The sequence below is a fragment of the Eleutherodactylus coqui genome, chromosome 8 (assembly GCF_035609145.1).
Source record: "Eleutherodactylus coqui strain aEleCoq1 chromosome 8, aEleCoq1.hap1, whole genome shotgun sequence".
NCBI classification, from domain to species: domain Eukaryota; kingdom Metazoa; phylum Chordata; class Amphibia; order Anura; family Eleutherodactylidae; genus Eleutherodactylus; species Eleutherodactylus coqui.
The window spans coordinates 129703916-129719513 of record NC_089844.1 but is presented as its reverse complement, the minus strand read 5'-3'; the positions used below and the strand labels follow the sequence as shown (position 1 = coordinate 129719513).

The window sequence follows — 15598 nt, the reverse complement described above, 5'->3', positions numbered from 1 at the left end:
GCTCGATCATCCACAGCCGTTAAGTGAATGACATCACCAAATGGCTGTTATTGGTTCATCAAGCGCCGGCTCTGATTGGATGAGCTAGCGTCGCTTGTGATCCCATCACAGCACTCGCTTGCTGGAGGTAGGGTATTCAAAGCCCTGTCACCAGAAAGAGAGTGATATGTCAGTGCAGAGGACATGGAAGTCTGCCACAGCGCCAGTACGAGGGACCCATACACCGCTGGCCAGGTGAGTAAAAGCTTCCCCCTTGAAAATAAGACCCAGTGCCTCTTTTGGGGCAAAAATTGATATGACATTATCTTATTTTCGGGGAAACAAGGTAGCAACATAGCAGCATAGTATGTAGAGCTGAAAAAAGATACATATCCATCCAGTTCAGCCTATTACCCTCCAATGTTGATCAAATTTTCCCCACTTAGGGGGAAAAAATTCCTTCCCGACTCCAATTTGGCAATCGGAGTAATCCCCGGATAACCGACCCTTTGGAAGTTATTAATGATTATAATCTACAACTACTTCCAGCATTTGGCTGTAAGGGCATGCTGGGAGTTGTAGTTCTGTAATAGCGCCTCGGACACAGGATGGAGTTCCCTGTTTTGCTGTATATTTGTCCAAACAATTATTTTTTTTGACTCCTGTGAAGCATTGTGTGCCCCTGTAATCACACTTGTAATGTACAGCTATACACTTTACAAACTGGAGGACTGAGATCCTGGGAGGGGGTTCTTCACAGTCCACTTATTGTAGAAAAAAGGGATTTTACATATAAAAGCAGACAGCGGGAAGGGGAGAGGTATTTTAATATAACTTATTAGTTTAATGTTTAAAGGGCTTGTCCAGTTACAAACTACTGATGGCCTGTGAGCAGCACAAACCATCAATAATAGATCAGTGGGGGTCTGCCAACCAGGATCGCAGTCAATCAGCTGTTTGCTGGGTCTGTGTGTTAATACAATGAGCTGTTTTCTGCAGGAAGCAGACCGCACTATTTCCACTGCAGTGGCCAAGTTCAATATTGCAGGCCAAGATCCCATTTACTTCAATGCAAAGTGGCCCTGCAATACTAAGCTTGGCCACTGCAGTGGAAACGGAGCTGTCTGCTTCTTGCAGAAAACAGCTCAGTGCACAAGTACATAGACCTGCAAACAGCTGATTGGCGAGTGTCCCTGACAACGGACCCCATTGATCTACTATTGATGACATATCCTGAGGATAGACCTTCTATGTTTTACAACTGGGCAACCTCTTTGATCCAGCTCAGAAGTCCTGGTGGTAAGTGTTGCTATATGCTTAAAATTACAAGCACTAACCACTGCAGTCCTGTCAATGAAGTGAGCCGGGTCCCATCACCGTCCCAAAACATGGTTCGTTTTTCTGACATCTTAGGCCGCCTACAGACAGGCGGAAATTCCGCGGCAGGATTCCCCGCACAGAAACGTCACTCGCTGGCTCCGCTCTGCGAACGCGCCAGCCGGGCGGCAGCCGGCACATGAAAGAGCTGCGGGAGCAGGTGAGTTCCGCACTGCTCTCTGCAGGCGCTCGGGTCGGGTCCGGCTGCGAGAATTCTCGCAGCCGGATCCGACCCGGCCGTCTGCAGGCGGCCTTAATCTATCAGTGCTGCTGCCTGTAGAGTAATCTCACTCCTCTCTCTGCAGCTCCCTGGTAGCAGTGGTGGCAGACAGAGCTGTCAAAAAGCAAACCATGAACGGTGACCGGACTCAGCTCCCTTCACTGACATGACCGCAGTATCATTATACAAGCGGTCTTATAATATGTAAAATCACTCCCCCTACTGCTGTAAAAGTGAACTGTGAAGTAAACCGACTCCGATGCAGAGCCTGTTTTTTGCAAGAAATTCAGTCCTCCAACATGCAGTGGACAGATGTGCACTACAAGCTTAGGAGGAAACCGTTTTAAAAAAAAAAAACATTTTAATCAATTCCATTTGAATTTTTTTTTTTTTTGCATGCAAATATGTTGATTAGAAAAACAAACCTTTAACCCCTTCCCACCCCATGATGTAAGCGTACGTCATGGCAGGCTGGTACTTCCTGCAAAATGACGTACCCTTACGTCATCGGGATAGCACGAAATCATGACTGATCTCGCGCTATCCCGCAGCAGGAGCCGGCTGTCCGTGATAGCCGACCTCCCACTGCAACAGCGGGGGGGCATCGGAGATGTAAGTAGATCGCGGCAGGGAAAGAGTTCACAGCGGGAGTGCGCTCCCTCTGTGTTTCCAGCCGGCTCTCACGATGTTATCGCGAGAGTCCGGCCTGTCGCCATGGCACTGGTGTCCTGTAGTGCCAATGCCTATGATCGCTTTATAAGCAATAAGGCATGGCAGGGCAGTAGCCCTGCCATGCCTTATCAAAGCGGTCATCAGTGCTGTGCTGCAAGTCCCTCAGAGGGACTCGCATTGCGTAAAAAAAAAAAAAATGTAAAAAAAAAGTTTAAAAAAAAACCTTTTTTTTGTGCTTTTTCTAATATTAGCATAAAAAAAGGTTAAAAAAATTTAAAATGGCAGATATTGGGTATTGACGCGTCCGTAATGACGTGTACAAAAAGTTGAACACGCTTTTTATTTTGTACGGCAAAAAGCGTAAAAAAAACACTAAGAAACAGAGCAAAATGCTAATTTTTAGCATTTTTCCTCCCAAAAAATGCAATAAAAGTGATCAAAAAAGCCGTATATTCCAATAAAATCTACAGCTCGTCTCGCAAAAAAATAAGCCCTCACATAGCTTCGTACATCAAAAAATAAAAAAGTTACAGGACTTTGAATGCAGCAATAGAGAAAAAAAAAATTTCCAAAAAAAATGGGTTTTATTGCAAAAAAGTGTAAAAACCTAAATAATTTTGGTATCATTGTAATTGTACCGACCCGCAGAAAAAAATGTATTGTGTCATTTATGCTGCATGATTAACGCTGTAAAAAAATTGATGCGTTTTCTCTCCCTGTTATCATAAAAAAAAATAATAAAAGTTTTACAATATAGTCTATGTACTCAAAAGTGGCACCGATAAAAACTACAGCTCGCCACGCAAAAAACAAGCCCTTACATGGCCGTGTCGACGGAAAAATATAAAAGTTATGGCTTTTGAAAAATGGAGATGAAAATCCGCCAAAAATCATTGCGTACTTAAGCCCAAAATAGGCCATGTCATTAAGGGGTTAAAGGGGTCATATGTGATTAGCAAAACATGGCTGCTTACTTCTGGAGACAGTAGTACTGTGGTCCACTAATTGCATCTGGTATTGCAGCTCAAATGGATGCCATTGTGGAGCCTCAGTGCTAGGGGTCTGAAGTTGTTACACATCGAGCTACACATGGGGCTGCCCAATGTAGTATGAAAACTAATCACTATGTTTAATTATAACTATAGGGTTCAGAGTTTGCTAGGAGCCTGGTGGACAAAAGAAGCGACAGCAGTTTGGTGAGTTAGAATATATGTTTCTTAACTGATTTAAATATGGGGAGGGGACAGATGTTGTGTGTACTGTCGTGTGACCGCTGCAACATCCCTGTCATGACATGTATGTTGCATCCAGTGCATGTTATTCTGCTGCATGTCCTATGCATTTCTTGCGTGTTTTCCTCTGCATAATAATGCAATTCCATGGCTGAAACACTACAAAAAACAATGGCACACTGATAAATAGGATAAAACATCCATTTAAAGGGCCTGCCCTCAAAAACACATTGTTCCATCCCTGCACCCCTCACCTGTTACACTCTGGAGGTCTCCTCTGTGTATTGCAGTCGCTTCCATGCACTTCAGTCCTCTGTCTGATGCTTATCAGTCATCATCTTGATGGTGAGATTTTTGGGTTTCACTTTTAAATCTATATCATGATGCATCAGCTCAGTATTAGCTAGAGGCTATACCATTTCTGCCTACTGGGAGGAAAGTTTAATTATCATTATCCTCTATATTCACCTAAATAATCTTCAGACCAGAAGTATACAGTCAGGAGGATGAGCTGTGATCTCCTCTATTATGACTGTGTGACTGCAGCTGTGATAGGAGTGCCCGTGTCCTCCTCTAGGCAGTTTGTTGAAGGTCCAAATAATGGCATCACACACACTAGAGAAACTGACTAAAAACTTCACACATAACCCAAGTAGATCTGAGCTTCTCAGAACGGAGATCACATGACCACCTGAGGAGAAGAACTTCAGGCGTTTCAGATAGAAAAGAGTAACTAACCAAGGTAATACCAGCTGACATATATATTCTAGAAGGCTAGCAACATCATGAATGAAAACAAACCCTTTTAGAAATGCTAAAAGTGCAGAAATGGTCATCATCCAAATTGTACCTAAATAGTTACAAACCATGCATGACATTCTGATTTTCTTTTCACTGCAGATGGTGAATAATCTCAAACAGAAGATTCTGAAGTTGGAAAAGCAATGTAAAGAAAAAGATAATGCTTTAAGGTATCAAGTGCAACAATATCTATCACATTTAATATATTACTTTCTTTTAGGTTGGAAGAAATGATCATGGTCAGTAGAACCCAACTTGTTGCTGTCTAGCTATTGCAGACCTTCCCAGTGTATGCTGGGAGTGCAGCGGCTATAGAGCCAAAATTTGGGCGTTACAAATCTAAAACCTCCATCTGGGCATCCTAGAAGTTACATTTGTACATAAACCTGCCACTTCCATACATCCAACCTATACACTGGAACTCACTACCCCAGCACAAAAGATACTCCCACCACTGGAGCATTCAAAGTAACCTGAAAACCCACTTCTTCAGAAAATCCTACCATAACCCTGCTGCCCTACACTACCATGTAAGCACCTTCCACCTGCACTTCTTGACTCCTTCCTCTTACCCCTGTAGATTGTTAGCTCTCACATGCAGGACCCATTCTCCTTCTGTCTCAGTCTGACACTCATTAAATGGACCAGTCAGCAGGCTTCACCCTACTATTCTGTTGTCGGCAGATTTTACCCTTGTAAATAAATGTCCAAATGTATGTCTAGAAGTGCCCTGTTGTACAACATACTTAGCCCCTTAGTGACCACCCTATTGTGGTTTTACATCCTGCCGTTGCAGGACATATATGAACGGAGATTGTGCGGCTCTCTCCGTCCATACATCGTGGGTACCGGCTGTTAATTACAGCTGACACTCGTGGGCAACACTTCCGACGAGCCGCGCGGCTCATCGGGGCTGTTAATCCTTTAAAAGCCGTTGTTAATTCTGACAGCGACATTTAAATCCCCCGAACATCGGTCGGGGGTCCTGTACGGAAATCGCAGGGGGCCCTGTACGGAAATCGCAGGGGGCCATGTGGGTAGCCAGGGGCCTTCTGAAAGGTCCCAGGGCTGTCATGACAGAATGCCTGTCAAGCGATCCCTGTGGGGTGGCTTGATAGACTGTCTGTCAGATAGCAGTATGATGTAATGCTATGGTATTACATCATACTGCAGTAGAGATCAAATCATCGCAAGTTGTGGTCCCCTAGGGAGTAAAAATAAGATCAATAAAATGTTACAAATTAATTTTTTTTAAAAAGAAATAAAAGTAAAAGAAAAAAAAAACTTTCTAAATAATGAAACAAAAATACATATTTTGTATCGCTGCATCCGTAAAATTCTGATCTATTAAAGTATTTACTCTGTAAAAAGAAAGAACACCAGAAATGCGCTTTTTTTGGTCACCCTGTCTCCTAGAAAAAAATGCAATAAAAAGAGATCAAAAAGTCGTATGTATTTCAAAATGGTACCAACACAAACTACAGGACGTCCCGCAAACAATGAGTCCTCGCACAACTATGTCAATGGAAAAATAAAAAAGTTACTGCGCTCAGAAGATGGCGGCAGAAGATAATTGAAAAAATGTAATATCTTTGAACAAAAATAAAAGTAGTACAGCAAAAAAAAAACCTCTACTATTTGGTATCGTAGTAATCGTACTGATCCATAGAATAAACTTTTTGTTGCACTTTGTATGCAGTAGAAACAAGACGCACCAAAAGATGGCAGAATTTTTTTTTTTCTATTTTTCGCCACTTAGAACTTTTTTAATGTTTTTCACTACATTATATGGTACATTAAATAGCACCATTGAAAAATACAAGTCGTCCCGCAAAAAACAAGCCCTCATACAGCGACGTTGATGGATAAATAAAGGAGTTACGATTTTTTTAAAAGGGAGGAGGAAAAAACGAACATGAAAACAAAAAAGCTTTGTCACTACGGAGTTAGAGTAGTACTCCGGGGAGCATTTCCACTTATTGCCATTATCCCAAACATTCATCTAAATTAGCGTTTCCCAAACTCCAGTCCTCAGGGACCCCACAGGTCAGGCTTTCTGGGTTTCCTCAGTATTCCACAGGTGATATAAATATTGTCTGCGCCTCAGACATTGCCGTATGCTCCTGGTGGACCATCTAGAGCTAGTGAGTATACTGCACGGATGGAGAGATCTATTTAGAGATGTGTTTGCAAAGGTGAAAATGTATTTGGAATAGTTTAGTGAAGTGAAATCTTGCAAAAAGTTCCCTTTAGGCCTTTTCACACGGGCGACACAGAATCGCAGCACCGTACGATATTGCTGCATCTTCTCGTGGCAATCCTGCGATTTTGTAGTGCTGCAAAGTCGCATGTGACGCTACAAAGTCACGTGACTTTGTAGCATCGCATGCGAGGATTTTCAGGACGGCCAATCACAGCCGGCGCTTCCAGGATGCGGGGATTTTTCAATCCGGACGATGAAGGAAAGAAGCAGTGCCAGGACCCGGGGAGAGGCGACGGCAGAGAGCGATTATAAGGTGATGTATGTGTTTTTTTTATTTTTCCCTGCACTTAGGGCTTAGGTTATGGCTTTCACAGTAGGATTTCCTCCTGTCAAAGTTGCATCACACCACATGAAAATTGCGTTTTCGTGCGATGCAACAGGGAGGAAGGCTCCATAGGGAAACATGGGCTACAAAACCTCACGAGTTGTGGGCATATCACCGGACCTGGGAGGTTTTTGTGCGGGTTGTTGCATGTTACAAAACATCACATATGTCAAGGAACCCATAGGAAAGCATGGGCTTCTCATACATGCGATTTGTAGCATTGTAGCAACTTTGTCGCCCGTGTGAAGGAGGCCTTAAGCTCATACTTATTGTGCTTTTTTCTTTTCTCCTGTTATGTCCAGGTTCAGGACAAAATTCTATCCCGGGACAGGAGGAGAAGCGAGTATATTACCTGCAGTTGTTTTCTGCTACCCATCCGATCTAGTAGTCCTGGGCCCTGTTTTTGGCCATCAAAGATGGCTGCAGCAATTGTCTAACTACCAAATACATACTACTTTGCACTGCTCTCTGATTGGCCAGTGCTCCTGACGTGATCAGCAGTAGCCAATCAGAGAGCAGGCATAGTGCATTGGAAGATTTAAGCCCCATTAAACACACAAAGATGATCACTCAAAATTTGCTCAAAAGACGGTTTGAGTCACAGTTTTGAGCAATCATTTTGCATAGCTACTAATGGGCACTAATGTCAATTAGCAGCTAATTAACATCATTTGCATGTTAATGAGCTGCCTGAAGATACATTTACAGCAGGTGGTCTGTTCTTTAAATACATGTCCTTTGTTCTGCGGAGGGCTGCTGGCTAATAACAATGTTTTCAGCCCTGCCCACAGAAGAAGAACTCCTCTTGCAGTCCCTGCTATCAGGAACGATGGATTTCATGCTCACAAGCGCTACCATGTTTCCCCGATAGTAAGACACCCCCGATTGTAAGACGTATCGGGGGTGTCAGGGGGGGTCGGCCAATGTAAGCCGTACCCCGAAAGTAAGACATACCGTACCGGTATATACAGTGGAGAAAAAAAAAATCATTACTCACCTCCCCCGGCGTTCTGTCGCGCTCCGGCAGGATGTCGCTCGCTCCTCGTCCCCAGCGCAGCATTGCTTTCTGAATGCGGGGCTTGAAATCCCCGCCTCCAGAAAGCTAATACACACGCCGTCAGCCAGTTACAGCCATTCAATGACAGCATTGAATGGCTGTGATTGGCTGAAGGCGCACGTGGCTTCAGCCAATCACACTATTCAATGACATCATTGAATGGCTGTGATTGGCTGAAGGCGCACGTGGCTTCAGCCAATCACACTATTCAATGACAGCATTGAATGGCTGTGATTGGCTGAAGGCGCACGTGGCTTCAGCCAATCACACTATTCAATGACATCATTGAATGGCTGTGATTGGCTGAAGGCGCACGTGGCTTCAGCCAATCACAGCCATTCAATGATGTCATTGAATAGTGTGATTGGCTGAAGCCACGTGCGCCTTCAGCCAATCACAGCCATTCAATGCTGTCATTGAATGGCTGTAACTGGCTGACGGCCTGTGTATTAGCTTTCTGGAGGCGGGGATTTCAAGCCCCGCATTCAGAAAGCAATGCTGCGCCGGGGACGAGGAGCGAGCGACATCCTGCCGGAGCGCGACAGAACGCCGGGGGAGGTGAGTAATGATTTTTTTTTATTATAAGACATACCCCGAAAGTAAGACATAGTGGGGCTTTTGGGGATAAAAAGAAAGTAAGACACTGTCTTACTTTCGGGGAAACACGGTAGCTGCACGGCCTTAAAAAAAAAAATAAATGAATACTCACCTAGCTGCCGCCGTCGGGGTCCCGTCGCTGCTCTCCGGAGCTACAGGCTGGCTACCGGGTACTTGTCAAGCCGACACAGCATCTATTGCTAGTGATGGGGATTGAAATCCCTGCCTTCCAGCAAGAGATTTCCCTGATTGGTTCAGAAGCGCCGATTCCGCCAATTAGAGGCGGCGCTCAATGCACCAATCACAGCCATTCAGCCATTGGTGCATCCAGTGCTGGCTGTGATTGGCTGAGCCTGCTGCCAATCAGAGCAATCTCTTGCTGGAGGCAGGGTCTTCAAACCACGTCACGAGCAAAAGATCCTCTATCGGCGATGACAAGTGCCGGGAGCACCAGAGAACACTGTAGGCACACTGGACAGCACCAGCTAGGAGAGTATTGATTTTTCTTCTCAGCTTCTTGTCAAGCATGTTCCTTAATTAAACAAGGAAGTACAGAACATTCATCTCTATTTAAACTGTACTAGAGCTTCTCGATCACTATCTATGTACCACTCCTAGAATGGGTTGACTATAGTTTTTTAACCACAAATACATTTTTGATTCTCTCTGTGGGGATATATATTTTTTATTAGTTATTATAAAAAGTTATATTTTAAATAGGAGTCAAACCAGTGAATACGTCGTTACAATAAAGTGATTACCTGCAGCTGTGATACCTTGGCTGCGGGTTCAGCTGTTCTGCAAACGTGACCAAAACGTTGTCAAAAATGCATGACAACGCTCCTGAAACCGCAATAAACACAGCGCTGAAAAATGCTGCGTTTCTGTAAACGCCTATTTGAGGGAGGCCTAACTCTGTCAATGCACTTAGCGTATTAAGTAATCTGAAGTCAGCCATGTTGGATGCTTGAATATTTGACCTGGAACTGGCAGATCACGGGGAAAGCCGATAACAACAACTGCAGGCAATCTACCTCTCCTCTTCTCTGGTCCTGGGACAGAGTTTTGTCCCCAAAATGGAGGGTGACTTTAAAGGGGTTGTGCCAAGTTGTAAAGTTATTTCCCAACCATAGGATAGGGGATAACTTTATGATTGCTAGGGGTCAAGCCACTGGAACCCCTACTGATCTCAAGAACGAGGCCCCGAAGGTCGGTGCATGAATGAAGGGGCTGCTGTGCACGTTCGCTGTGACTCCATTTATTTCAGTTACAGCTGGAGATTCCTAATTCCAGTGCTGCCATTGAAATGAATGGAGCTGTGACACGCCTGTACAAACACCACTTCTTTCATGCAGGGACCTTCAGGCCCCCCGTTCTCCGGATTGGTGGGGGTCCTAGCGGTTAGACCTCCACTGATCATATCTTGTGGTTAGGGTATAACTTGGCACAACCCCTTTAAACCTTTTTTCCTAGTAACAGCTACATGGACTAAATGGCACAGCTATCCTGTTGGGTGATGATATGCAGTGATGCAATGTATGTACTATTCTGTTTTAATAGCAAGCTCCAGACTGAGCTAAAAACCACCAGCCTGGAAGAGATGAGGATAGCGATGGAAACCTACTATGAAGAGGTAACATATGATGACAGACATCAAAGCCGGGCATTGTCACTTTACAGCAGGGGTGGGCAATTAATTTTCCCATGGGGCCACATGAGAAATTGGAATGGTTTTAGAGGGCCAGACCAACATACGAAGGCTCCATGCACATTGCCTTAATGGGGCCGTATTCCAGCCGCCCGATTTGCGGCCAGAATACGGCCGCCATTGAAAATGAATGGCGCTGTAATACGGCGCGGTGAACACCCGGTGTTTCACCCCGTTTTACGGCGCGGCCCCCGTGTCTGCCAATGGAGAGGGGAGCGGTAAGGAGCACTCCCATCTCCACTCAGAAGTTACAGTGGCATCACTTAGGGCTCATGTCCACGGGGAAAAGAAGAATTAAAATCCGCAGCGGATTTTAACTCTTCTCCCGCGCGCGGATCCGCACCCCATAGGGATGCATTGACCACCCGTGGGTAGATAAATACCCGCGGATCGTCAATAAAAGTGATTTAAAAAAAAATGGAGCATGAAAAAATCTGGACCATGCTCCATTTTCATGCGGGTCTCCCGCGGGGACGGCTCCCGCGGGCTTCTATTGAAGCCTATGGAAGCCGTCCGGATCCGCGGGACACAAAAATCACATTTTACTTACCCGCTCCGGTTCTTCTCTTCGGCGCCGCGCCATCCTCTCTCAGCCGCGGCCGGATCATTTTGCTTCGGCCCGGCGCATGCGCGGGGCACGTCACCGACGTCATCGTGCACATCCGCCGAGCCGAAGAATGAAGATCCGGCCGCGACGAGAGAAGATGACGCCGCCGCGAAGAGAAGAAACGGAGCGGATGGGAGGTGAGTTTATTGTCATTTATTTGTATTTTCAGCGCTCATGTCCGCGGGGCAGGAGGGACCCGCTGCAGATTCGACATGTAGAATCCGTAGCGGGCCCGATTTTCCCCGTGGACATGAGCACCGGACTCATTGGTGAGTCACCAGGACACTCTTTGCGGGCCGGTCCGAGCTATTCAGCGGGCCGGATGTGGCCCGCGGGCCGTGCTTTGCCCAGGTCTGCTTTACAGTGTACTCCACAAAAGTTAGAGCAATTGGTTACTTCTTCCACATTGTATCTTTCAAAATGATACGTCCACAGAGAGTCATATTCCATGCGCATGTGCAAAACCTAGGTTTACCCTTAAACAACAACCACCACTATGTCCCTTGCAACACCGATCAACCAGATCAATACTTAGAAATAGAAATTGTCCCCTATGGTGATGACAATAAAGAAAATTAATTGTGATTTGCATTTTGTCTGAACTCTACAGATCCAGAGGCTACAGATGCTGTTGGCGAAAGCAGAGGCTGAACAACAAAGGTTGGTGGAAGGACTGATCAATCATAGAATGGTAGAGTTGGAAGGGACCTCCAGGGTCATCGGGTCCAGCCCTCTGCTCAGTGGAGGATCACTAAATCATCCCAGACAGATGTCTGTCCAGCCTTTGTTTGAACACTTCCATTGAAGGAGAACTCACCACCTCCTGTGGCAACCTGTTCCACTCATTGATCACACTGACTGCCCTATGTCTGATACTGCTTACTGTGTTGTCTGTGACAACATACCAACATGTCCAAGCCACTAGAAATGGCAGCTGTATACTTATCCACTGTAATGGTACTTGCAAACCAATAAGCTCATGTGATCTCACTAGATATGTACAGTTTTCATTGCTTAAAGGAGTTGCCCCATAAAATAAAGTTGCCCTCTATCCACAGAATAGGAGACAACCATCTGATTAGTGGAGGTCTGATCACTGGTACCCCCACCAATCCAGAAGGTCCCTGAAAATAGCAAGTTAAGTGCTCGGCTATCTCCACCAGTCCCACTCGAATGAATGGAGCAGCAGTGCACATGCATGCCAATTTTTCTATTCCTTCAGAAACTTTCAGGATCACCATCTTGGGAACTGTGGGGGTCCCAGCAGTCAAACCCCGCTGATCAGATAGTTATCGTGGAACAACCGCTTCAAAGTCACTATACTTAGGATAGGCCATTAATTTTAAAGGGGTTATTCAGGGGAATAACTTTATGATCAGTGGAGGTTTCATCGCTGAGACCCGCACCAATCCTAAGAACAGGGGTCCTTTCTGTCCCTCTTGGTGGCTTTCCCAACCCTCAGTGACAACAGACTAAGTGGAGCACTGGGCACGCATGCTCGGCAACCGCTTCATTTGTTTCAAAGGGGCTGATGGAAATTGTGGAGTGCTTCTGCATGACTATTTCTGGTCATCCAACTGGAAGTGAATGATGCAGCACTGTATATATGCCACCGCTGCTCCATTCAACCTCCTCTTCACTGTGGGGGTGCAGTAAGCCCATAATAAGGAGGAAGGGGACACAGGACACTGGTTCTCAGTATCAGTGGTGAGACCCCAACTGATCATAAAGTTATTCCCTATCCTGCGGATAGGGGATAACTTTCGATTTTGGGATAACAGCTTTAAATCAGTGGGGGTCTGACTTTCGGCACCAAGCAGCTTTTCAAAGGTAGTTTGCTGAGTATCACATTGTTTACCAGACATTGGTATTGTAGGTTCTTACAGCCTTGTCCCATTCAAGTGAATGCAACTGAGCTGTAACACCAGGCACAGCCAGTGCTGAAGATATGGATCCGAGCCTGGTTAACAGTGAAGCATATGCTTTGCTGGCTGGAGCAGCCCCTTCAAACAGCTGATCGGCAAGGGTACCAAATGTGAGACCCCCACAGAACTGATAATCCAAAGGCTATGCACTCAGTTTCAAAGAACAAGTTAGCACCATTACAGTATATTCACACATTGTGGTAATATTGCAGAAATTCCTCAGCATTGTACAGTGCCAGCAGTGTGAATGCCATTTAGGCTGTATTTACTTGGGCGATGCAAGTTGCGCCCAACATTCTTGGGTGCAACTCGCATCGCACTGCACACGGACTCTCTGGAACTTACAACTTTTCAACCGTGGACCATTAGTCCGAGTGAAAAATTGCCCATGTGAATAAACCCATTCAAGTGAATGGTTCATTTTGGGGAATCCAAGTGAATGGGTTCATTTTCCTTGTGGGTTCTGCCTGTGTCGGACAGGACAAAACTCGTGCCAGTTTAATGGCCCTGTGAAAGAGGCCTTAAAGAAACCCTGTGCGTATGCTGCGTTAAAAATCTACGATGCAAATGAATCTCTGCAGATTTTAAATGCTCAGCATGTCGGTGAATGCTACAGATTCCACCCGATCAAATGGGGAGGCGAAATCCACAGCAGATCCTCAGCATTTGCGCACCAAATCTGCTGCAAAATCCAAACCATTTGGTTTTTGCAGCAAATCTGCAGCGGATCCACCGCATGTGGATATACCCTAAATGTGTGCCTCCTCCTATTCAGAGCTCCTGAAGTGGTATAGAGAAATAGCCGGGGGTCCTCGCACTGTAATCTCTACCAACTGCTGAGAATGGTCCAGTATGAAATGTAAAATATGCTGTGATTATTTTTTTTTTGTTTGTTTTTTTTGTTTTTTTTTAGGCCTCCACCAGAAAGTAAAGATTCCCTCAGGAGACAAAAAGCACTGAACGCGGCTGTACTGAAACTCTCCAAACAAGTCAAGGAGCTGCAGGAAGAAAACAAGAGTTTAAAAGCCGATCTGGATAGAGCGATGGGACAGTCACCTACATCCACCAGATCGAAAGGTAGATACATCGTACATTCACTATTAGTTGCTGATGATTTAGATTTAATTTGACGTTTCTCACAATTAACTAATCACATTTTCAGCTTTAAGGGGTTTTCCAGGATTCCAGTATTAATGACTAGAGATGAGCGAGCACCAAAATGCTCAGGTGCTCGTTACTCGGGACGAAATTTTCGCGATGCTCGAGGGTTCGTTTCGAGTAACGAACCCCATTGAAGTCAATGGGCGACCCGAGCATTTTTGTATATCGCCGATGCTCGCTAAGGTTTTCGTTTGTGAAAATCGGGGCAATTCAAGAAAGTGATGGGAACGACACAGCAACGGATAGGGCAGGCGAGGGGCTGCATCTCAAGTTCCCAGGTCCCACTATTAAGCCACAATAGCGGCAAGAGTGCCCCCCCCCCCCTGTCAGCGTAAAGATCGTTCTCCTCTGCCATAGCTGTAACAGGGAACTGTTATACTCTGCCGGGAACCAGGAGGGAGCGACAGCCTGCAGCAGCGCCGCAGAACACCAGAAGAAGTGAGTAATGATTTTTATTCTTTGCTCCGCTGTATTACCGGCGTATAAGGTGACAGTTGAGGGGTCGTCTTATACGCCCCGTCGCCTTATACGCCGGTATATATTTTTATTGTAACACATTTCTGGATGAATTGCAGGGAAGGGCTTATATATTTAACCCCTTCCCGACAATTCATCCCCGCGCACGCCGGCAGCCCATTGCATTCAGTGGAACCTGCTGTATTGCCGGCTCCATTGAATTCAATGGGCAAACATCGTTCTTCTCTGCCACAGCTGTTACAGCTGTGGCAGAGAAGAAGGATTTGTCTTCTATATGTTCTCAATGGGGTCGGCGCTGCTGCCGCCGGCCCCATTGAGCGCATATAGAGAAGATTTATGGCCTTAAGAAGGACCGTTGAGGTTCTTGAAACCTAAAATACTCCTAACACTCTCCCTATAGCAGCTCCACCAAGATACCACTTTCCCTGAACTAATCTCAGAATGCATCTGTGGCGAGCCGCGGGAGGGGCAGATTTCAATACTCGGGTGACACCTAATCTCGCCAGCCACTCACTGCAGGGGGGTGGTATAGGGCTTGAACGTTGCAGGGGGAAGTTGTAATGCCTTCCCTGTCTTTCTATTGGCCAGAAAAGCGCGCAAATTTCTCAGGGAAGAAAGTGAAAGTAACTCGAACATCACGTGGTACTCGTTACGAGTAACGAGCATCTCGAACACCCTAATACTCGAACGAGTATCAAGCTCGGACGAGTACGTTCGCTCATCTCTATTAATGACCTATCCTTAGGGTACATAATCAATATCTGATCAGCTGCATGAAAAGGCCATGGCAATCAGGTGAGCACCACAGCCTTGTCATTGCATACCAAGCCCAGCACCATAATTTATTGCGCCTGGTATAGCCGCTCAATCCCATTTCCTTGAATGCTACTGGGCTGCTCTCAGGCCATGTGATGAATGAACGTGACATCACTGGCCTGCGCAAAAGCCGTGGCGCTCACCTGCGCAATTCGTTCTCTTCAAACAGATGATCAACAGGGGTCCCAAGCAGCAGAACCACACCAATCAAATATTAGCTAAGGATAGGTCATCAATATTAGATTTCAGGCTACCCCTCTAAATGGAATGACTATTGCTCAAGGCTTTATGGTCTGTATTTCCCAGTTTCTCCACTAGAGAGCACTATGGTACAATTCCAGTATTTATAGGACCAGAAGTCAATTAATTGCATATGGGAAG

General features: G+C 45.6%; 1 protein-coding gene across 2 annotated transcripts in view; it reads left to right on the top strand.

Moving 5' to 3' along the window:
- The window catches only part of IQCE (IQ motif containing E), a 53670-nt gene that overhangs the window by 11447 nt on the left and 26625 nt on the right, over window positions 1–15598 (top strand). For both annotated transcript variants that reach the window (XM_066576404.1, XM_066576405.1), the window contains 5 exons: window positions 3394–3444; window positions 4381–4451; window positions 10084–10156; window positions 11449–11498; window positions 13677–13840. In XM_066576404.1, coding sequence (XP_066432501.1) covers window positions 3394–3444; window positions 4381–4451; window positions 10084–10156; window positions 11449–11498; window positions 13677–13840 — 409 coding nt within the window. The remainder of the gene's footprint in view (window positions 1–3393; window positions 3445–4380; window positions 4452–10083; window positions 10157–11448; window positions 11499–13676; window positions 13841–15598) is intronic.